This window comes from Notothenia coriiceps, unplaced genomic scaffold (assembly GCF_000735185.1).
Source record: "Notothenia coriiceps isolate Sejong01 unplaced genomic scaffold, NC01 NC01_scaffold00011346, whole genome shotgun sequence".
Lineage (NCBI taxonomy): Eukaryota > Metazoa > Chordata > Actinopteri > Perciformes > Nototheniidae > Notothenia > Notothenia coriiceps.
In genome coordinates this window covers 1-8,306 of record NW_011344047.1, presented here as the reverse complement: position 1 = coordinate 8,306, position 8,306 = coordinate 1, and the positions used below count along the sequence as shown (strand labels likewise).

Sequence of the window (8,306 nt, the reverse complement as noted above, 5' to 3'; positions counted from 1 at the left end):
GGGGGGGCTTAGATGTGACCGGGCAGAGTACAATAGGTTAATGTGGTCTTAATATAGTCGGCCCTCTGCAGTAATGTGACCCGAGGCATCAGCTCCCTTCACTCACATCTGTTGCCTTCTTCTCCGCCTGCTCCAGCTTCTCCTGGGCATCCTTCAGCGACTCCGAGTATTTGTCCAGCTCATCCTCCACTCCTTTCAGCTTCTTCTGCAGACCCAGCAGCTCCTCCTCCAGCTACACAAACACAAACACACACACACACACACACACACACACACACACACACACACACACACACACACACACACACACACACAGAAAATGTCAATCCAATGCAAAAGGTACAAAGTAAAAGCATGCAGCAGGTCTAGAGACATTGTTTTTTTTCTCAAACATTTTCTACCTTGAAACAAATGTCATCCAAATGTATTTACTTTTGAAGATGACTGTGTGTTTGAACATTTACTTTTTCAGGACTGCATAACTGTATTCTATATTTACAGTTCCCACAGGATCATTCCTAATGCTTTTGACCTGCTGACCTTTCCTTTAACACAGAGGAACGCTCATCACACAAAGCAACCATGGGCAATGCCTAATTGAGGGGATGATGTCATTGTTTCCAAAACACTCCTTTTATTTCGTCTTAAAGAATCGGCACTTTCAGAAGATATTTGAAAGTATCTCTGTTTTAGTGACCCGTTTGTGAGTGGAGCAGCGCCCAAGGTAAGATTTAAAAATACACCTTTGAACAAGGCCTTGAAATGGCAGTTAACCACAGGCATGTCACGTATGACGTCCAAACATTTCCGCCAATAAATCACATACAGAAAACTCATATGAATGACAGGAAACCTAATACCAATCATACACAGGACGTTTTAAATTCTACCAGGCGTATGACTCTGGCGTTTAATTATTTGGGACTCTAATGATGATATTGAAGCACGTTTTTTAATTGATGACCTCATGACAGAAATTATGAAGCCAACAGGTGGATTGCGCTTTTCCCTTTCGGACCACAGGCTTTTGTTACCCAATGACTCGTATGCAAAGATTGTTTCCATTTGCAACAGCAGCTTGGAGAACTATAAAAAGCCAATTGTAAATGACAGTGAAGTGGGCCGAGCGCAATGTGCCCCGGGAACAAATGTCCTCTCCGGATCACTTCTCCTCCGGCCCGCAGCCATGTAAGGCCTCTCAGTCACAAATAGACCGGGACGCTCCTGATCCCACAGTCCACATTGTGGCAAACCGACAGCCTTGACTGTCTTTCTGTGAGGAGCAACAATTCAAAGAAGGTGGGGGTCTTTAGAGGGGCCACAGAAATAGACATGCCGGTATTTAATGCTCCTCGGCAGAGAGGAGTGATTGTGTGAGCTGGGATCCCCCGAGACCACGGGCTATGTGGACAGTTGCGTGGTGGAATGATTGCCATCTATTTTTTTCACATGCTGGTAAATGACACCGTGGAGCTGCACCCTAACACATACAATAATATCACTGTGTGTTGTAGATTAAACTATAAACCCAGATGTATTTCTAACTGCTGGAAACCCTACATTAAATTGTGAGGCTTTCCACACTCTGCTCATATGTTCCATGACATGTTCCCCATCACCACATCCAGTCTTAGAGGCTGCTGGGCTGGGAGAGGATTGACTGAGCTGCGTGACCTCATTCATGGCCATGGGTATGAAAGGAAGATCTTGACCCTTGAACCCGTCTTTTAGTACTCCTTAAAATGGTTCCTATCAGCTATATGCAACAAAATGAGTTGATTCCACAACTTTAGAGCCATTATAATTACATGTAACTGCAATAAGACCATTGAAAAAGGAATGAAGACAGTATCTTACAGCTGTGCAGTGATGTGGAGAAACTTTAACAGTCCTGTTGGGAAATTAAACTTACAGAATTTCAATTAAAATGAACAATTGATTGAGGGTTGAGTCAATAGAGTAAACAAATGAACATTCAACACGAGGTTTATACTGGTGCACACTAACTCTCACAAGTATGTAATTGTCCCAGGACGCCCCTCGAGATAAAGTTGATATTTAATGAAAAATGACTAAATTAATTCACTTCATTACAACACTTGTAATGTGCTATGAATTATTTCAATGTCATTATTCAGATAAAATACAATTTCTCTATAGGCTACTCAGCTTTGGTTTGGTTTAAAGTTTAATTTGAAATGGCACCATTGAAAGCCACTGATAGTGTGACTAATATCAGACGGTGGATCTTGAATTATTTTTTGATGAAATACACACACCTGATCTGAACTTGTTCAAATCTGTGAGATATGGTGTTTGCAGTTAGGAGACAATAACGTTTCGTCTTTTGTCTGTTTTCTTGCTCAACATTGTTCTCATCTTACTATTATTTTATACATGGTATGTTTCTTAAAACTTTTTTTGAACATTTCTCGATAATAAACTTTTTATTTGACCAGATTTAGAATCAAAAGTACCGGAAAACAACTGAATAAAGTTATAAGCCGTCTGCCTGTGCTTTGATCTAAATGCATTATGGTCTATACTGTGAGTAGAGGGAGCGCTGGTCATCTGGGGGTCTCTACCTGTTTGCATTTGTCCTCTGCTCCCTTCTTGTCCCCCTCAGCCTGCTCTGCCCGGTCTATCGCGTTCTCCTTATCCAGCTTCAGCATCTGCATCTTCTTCTTGATGGCCTCCATGGTTGCTCCGGTCGTGTGTCTGACAGCAGCGGGAAAATAGGGCAGTAAATCCGGACAGAGATGGAGACAGAGACGGAGACTGCGGCACAGGGAAGGAGGTGGACAGGAGCGCGCGTGCAGCTAGTGTGAGCAGCTCAAGAAGAGTTGAGGATGGAATACCAGCTGCACGAGCAACACAATTTCCCCCAGTGAGCATCCGCACGAGGACTCTGTCCATATTTAGGCACCTAGAGTTGTCTGGTGCGCGCGCGCGCGTGCGTGCGTGTGTGTGTGTGTGTGTGTGTGTGTGTGTGTGTGTGTGTGTAAATCACAGGCAGGTGGGTCAGCTCTCCACCTGAGACAGAACTCTTAAACAACTCTTGTCTGGAGAAAAAGTAGCCTATGAGATCATGTGAATCAATTATGTTTGATATTTTTCTTCATAATCAGCGAAATTCAGACTTTTTTCATGCTACTGTTTTGATATCAAATGACAAAATCTCGTATACTGTATTTAATTACTGGTACTTGTAGGCTACTGCACTTGAGTATTAGTTAATTATCTTAATCGGTAAAGGAACTATCATTTTAAGATAAGAGTAGAGGAGTAAAAATGACAAATTTGGCTTCTAAAAGGTAGTAGCAATATTATAAGTAAAAATTACTCAGGTAAAGTATTTACAGTACTTGAGTACATTTACTTTATTGTCTGCTCTGAGTTATGAGAACCCTGGATCTTCAGGGGACTCAAAAACCCCTCTTGTGTGGCTGCCACAAAATGTTATTCTGAAGCACAATAAAGTGGTGCAGTGATGACGTGGAAGTAACCATCACAAGGAGTCCCTCGACAAAAAGCAATGGGATATTTCCATTGGAATTTAGAATATTGCAGAAAATAGGATCTGTAGCAAAAGCACGTGTATGATACTTACACATGTTGTTCAGAATCAGCAGTTAAATCTCTACTTATTAAAAACACTTTTAAGGGTAAATGCAATCGGCATAAGTAAAAAGCTAATATTAGACTGTGAAAGAATTACAGCATGGTCACATGACTTCACGTCACTACCGCTAAGCTAAAGGCGGCTAATGTTCGGTTTGATGACGTTTAGTAGTGGTCTCATTTAATCAATTGTGAGACTTGACTTTCACCATTGGTGTATTAACTGATGTATTTTATCTCGTTGAACAAAACATGAAGCTCTTGTAGGCTACTTTTTAGTTAATAAATAACTTTAACTAGGTCACATTACAAATATAGCTTACGTTCTGTACTTCAATTATATTTAAAAAAAGGTCTTAATTAAACCCAAACCATGATCTTTTTACTTAACTCATCTGAGAAGCTCGGTTTCAATTCACCTCGTGTTTGAAACGACTTCATAGGGGCCCAGCAACCTATTTTTGCCCGATGGCCTATAGACGGGGGTTAATCCGGCCATGCCTTACTAAACCTTAAGAATGAGTTGCAGCTGATATTACACACACAAGTCCATGAGACTGATATGATGTATGAGTATATCAGAAAATGATGCTGGTTATGAACACTTCCATTAAAACACATCGACTTTTCTCTAATATATTGCTGAGGAAGCGTAATGTCTGCAGAAGAGGGCGAAGACAGTGAGAAATGTCAAGAAATTGAATTCAACAGTGTCACTGAAAACTGGCTTTATTGAATATAAATCTGTTACAGTGCCAATGAGGTGGTGCTGCTGTAATTGAAGGCAAAATGTGAGCAAAAGAACAAAAAGACAGATGATTACAGTCACTATAAGGAATGCTGTGCAATGTTTGTTCGAAAAAATACTCAGTCAGAGAACATAACGACTTTGTACACACATGGTGTAAGGGTAGTTTGAAATGATGCTCTGATAAATTATGAAATGAAGTGCATCTAGGGGTATACGGTTAGTATCTGTTGATAATACCTGACCATTTGTATGAAGGCACTTTTTAAGCACAGCTACACTGGGGACACAGTGAGCTAACGTCATGCTAACGAGAAGTAACTCAGACTAGCATTGGTGATTGTACTGTGCAGGAATTCTCTGGAAAGTTTAAAGCACTGCGTCAGGCACCAATGTTGGTACAGATAACACAAACACCGAGCATCCACATACAGTCAATATGATGTCAAATGTATCAAAGTTAAATATATGGCTTCATAATCTTTACACAAACAAAATATTCTAATCTAAGGCCTAAATACTGAGAAAATACTGACTGAAAACGTTTACTAAGATGGCACCTTGTTGGAAGATTCCTTTATAATACATTTCATAGCTTGATCTTTAGAAAAATATGGTTTCCCCCTCTGATTTGTTACATTGCAAAGTTAATTTGTCCAAATCTAAACTTTAAAAACTACCATTTTATTTCATTTTCCTTAATACAGTATGACAAGTTACATACAGTACTGAACAAAATCACTGGTAATGAGACCGTTTCTCTCACCTCATGCTCACACACAACAAAAACGTCTGCATAGAAAATGTGCATAGAGTATGCATAATTTGCATAGAAGCCTTTATCGTGCTCTGCTCCATCTCTCTGATATCTGACAGTCGGCAGGAAAGCAGAATTTACCGGCATGATTTTTGTTACTTTAAGCCACACAAAAAAGCATGTACAAAAAAAAGAGAAAAATATATATGGAAAAGTATGTGATCATATATAATCAAAAGCACCGAAGGCATATATTTTTTATCAAAATGTATAATCATTGGCATCAGTTCACGTTTGACTTTAAGAATTAAATACAGAACCAGATTGATAGTGACCCTCTGTGGGGTGGAGTGATGTTCTTCTCTCCCTACATGTAGCTGGGGAAGGACCTGAACGCCCCACTAATCACTGCTGCCTCACACCCCCCCCCCCCCCCCCCCCCTCTCTCACTGGTCCTGGCCGTCCTCTCTCAACTCTGAGGGGAGGAACTTGTACTGCTGCTGTCTGATCGTGGCCAGCTTCCTCCGGGCCTCTTCCAGCTCCCTTTCTTTCCGCAGCATCTCCTCCTGAGCCGCGATGATCTGCAACACCACACAGCCAATCAGAGGGCAGGATGTAACCAGAACAATCCATAAGCCCCACCTCCACCCGACATAACTGAGACATAACTCACAGGGACTACAGATGAAAAAAAGCCTCTTGGCTGACTATGGCACATTTACAGAAATGTTGATTGATGTGCACTGTCCCTGATACAATAAATACATTAATAAAATAATACCAGTGTTGAAATGTAGCTTAGTAAATTAACTTTCTTTTAACCCCACACTCAATTTGGCTTTTTTGAGGTTGTGCCCGTAAACTAAAAGTAAAAGTCTTTCTTGTGAACAATAGCCCAATTCAGAATCATATTTATAAAATGACTGGATTATGATTATATTATAATATGCAAACCAAAACAGATGTAAGTAATATATAGCTCAGAAAGTGTGTCTGTTCTCCTCACCTGAGCGATGCCCCCCACCATCTTGCTCTTCACCACCACAGCCTGGTCGTCCTGAGCGTCGAACGCTGCTTTCTGCGCTGCCTTCACCAGGTTATCAGAGGCTCTCTTCACAGCGTTTCCAGCCGCCTGAGGGGAAAAACAAACACAAAAAACATTTTATATGTGTGTTAGTCCTCAAATTAAAAGGAGCTATCTGACAGAAAGTCCCCTTTTCTATTTGAGAGCTTTAAATGGTCACGACGTTTTGTGGAAGTGCTTGAAAACCCTTACAATGGTTTGGCTTATTTGGAGCAAACGTACCCGACTGTTTCCAAGTCATTTTTTATTTTCTCATCTTTATGTATTTGTTTCCATTGTTTTTATGGTTAGTCGTTGTGAAACTAATGAATACAGAGAACTAAAAGCATGCTTAACAGAGGTCTAATATATGTAACCATGGCTCGTGAACTTTTCTTTGAGGGAATGTGGAAGCAGACCCATCAGCTGTGCTGCCTGGAAACAGCAACTCCAGGAAAGGGAATGAGACGTTCCAGCAGCGCTCCGAGAGGAAACCATAACAGTTTTTTTTTCTCCTGCTGAGTGCCTGAGAATAACTGTAAAAGGCAACGACTGCTGAACTCCTCTGAAAGCCAAACATTTGTCTCATTGGGCGGCTTGCCTCTGAGGGAGAGGAGTTTTCTCCTTTTGCGGCTCCATGGCCTGAAATCAGACACTCAGCTGGCGGTCACACACACATTAGAGAATCCTCCTCTGGTGGTTTATCTTTGGCTGGAATGTTACTGTTAGTCTGGCCCTGACATACAGCATAACACAGCGTTAGAGCAAGGAGGTCAGGGGGGCAACTTAACACCCTGTTTTAACTGGGAAATGCAAAATTAAATCAATACAGCCGTCTACATCACTGACCTATGAGCTCACATTTCACTCACACAGCAGCAACCCAACTACGGCAAGCCGGATGGACACTGTCATGTTTCACGCACCAGTGTCAACAAGCCAATGGCTAAATGGCTGTGGGATGACGTGTTTTTTTTTTTTTTAGATCAGCAAGGGCTCCCTCGACAAAAAGCAATGAGATATTCCTTTTGTATTTTTGTATTATTGCAGGAAATCTGTGGAGTGAATTTTACTGAAATGTTTTTTTCAGCAGGATAATATCTACATATTAACACCACTTTTTTAATGTTTGAAGCCAAAATGCAATCCCAAGAAGTGAAAAGCTAACAATAGGCTAAACAGACTACATCACGGTCACATTGCTTCATGTCACCACCGCTAAAGGGGGGTTATAGTCTGTGTGATGACGCTAACTAGTGTAATTTAAAGCTGTTTTTTAAACCAGTGGGGTATTTACTCACATATTTTATGTTGTGGATCAAAATGTTTAAATTTCATCCACTAAACCTCATATCGAGCATCAAAACAAAACACCTATAGAAATGAAAGATGGACTTTGAAACGTGGAAACAGGAAGTGCCAACATGCTGACACATCTCTAGGTTTTAGGACTCATAACTGCTACTAATTTATGTGACAAGGCAATTTGGATTAGCATCTTTAAATCCATCAGAACATCATGTAATCGCTCCCAGGTTCTCTGATAAAGGATATTGCATTATTGGAGGTGGTACCAACTAAACCTTTATCTGTGTGGATGAGCCAGCTGATTTCCTGAACCACCTGCTGCCTTCAGGAACAGTCTAACAAAAACCTTTCTTCAGATGCTCAGATATTCCACAAAGAGACGGTACGTTACTCAGCACTCGGAATAATTACAACCCTTAAAAAGCACCACGGCACAGAGTGAAGAGAGCAAGTGCTGCTGGTGTAATCATAGGTCAGGGCTAATGTTTCCCGTGCTGGAGCCATGGCGCTCTGGTGGATTTTTCCAGAGCTCCTGTAGACATAAATGTATGGGTGGCAGCTGCAGGACAGAAGAGGAGGAGATAAGCCACTGCTGATTGGATCGGAGAATATGAGATGGCCTGGGCAGGCTGATGTGCTCACTAGCTGCTCACTAGCTACACACACACACACACACACACACACACACACACACACACACACACACACACACACACACACACACACACACACACACACACACACACACACACACACACACACACACACACACACACACACGACACACGACGACGACGACGACGGAGTAG

General features: G+C 41.4%; 2 protein-coding genes across 2 annotated transcripts in view; both read right to left on the bottom strand.

Annotated features, from left to right (window-relative positions):
• The window catches only part of LOC104946686 (tropomyosin beta chain-like), a 15,606-nt gene extending 12,712 nt beyond the window's left edge, over nt 1–2,894 (bottom strand). The window contains exons 1-2 of the mRNA XM_010772561.1: nt 2,586–2,894; nt 107–232 (exon numbers count right to left, since the gene is read on the bottom strand). Coding sequence (XP_010770863.1) covers nt 107–232; nt 2,586–2,699 — 240 coding nt within the window. The 5' untranslated portion in view covers nt 2,700–2,894. The remainder of the gene's footprint in view (nt 1–106; nt 233–2,585) is intronic.
• A 1,438-nt stretch (nt 2,895–4,332) lies between these two features.
• On the bottom strand, nt 4,333–6,273 carry LOC104946685 (talin-2-like; the record flags this gene model as incomplete). Its single annotated transcript, XM_010772559.1, has 2 exons — nt 4,333–5,707; nt 6,133–6,273. Coding segments are annotated over 2 exons (276 nt in total), but the record flags the coding sequence as incomplete, so codon positions are not given.
• Between the last annotated feature and the right edge of the window lie 2,033 nt (nt 6,274–8,306).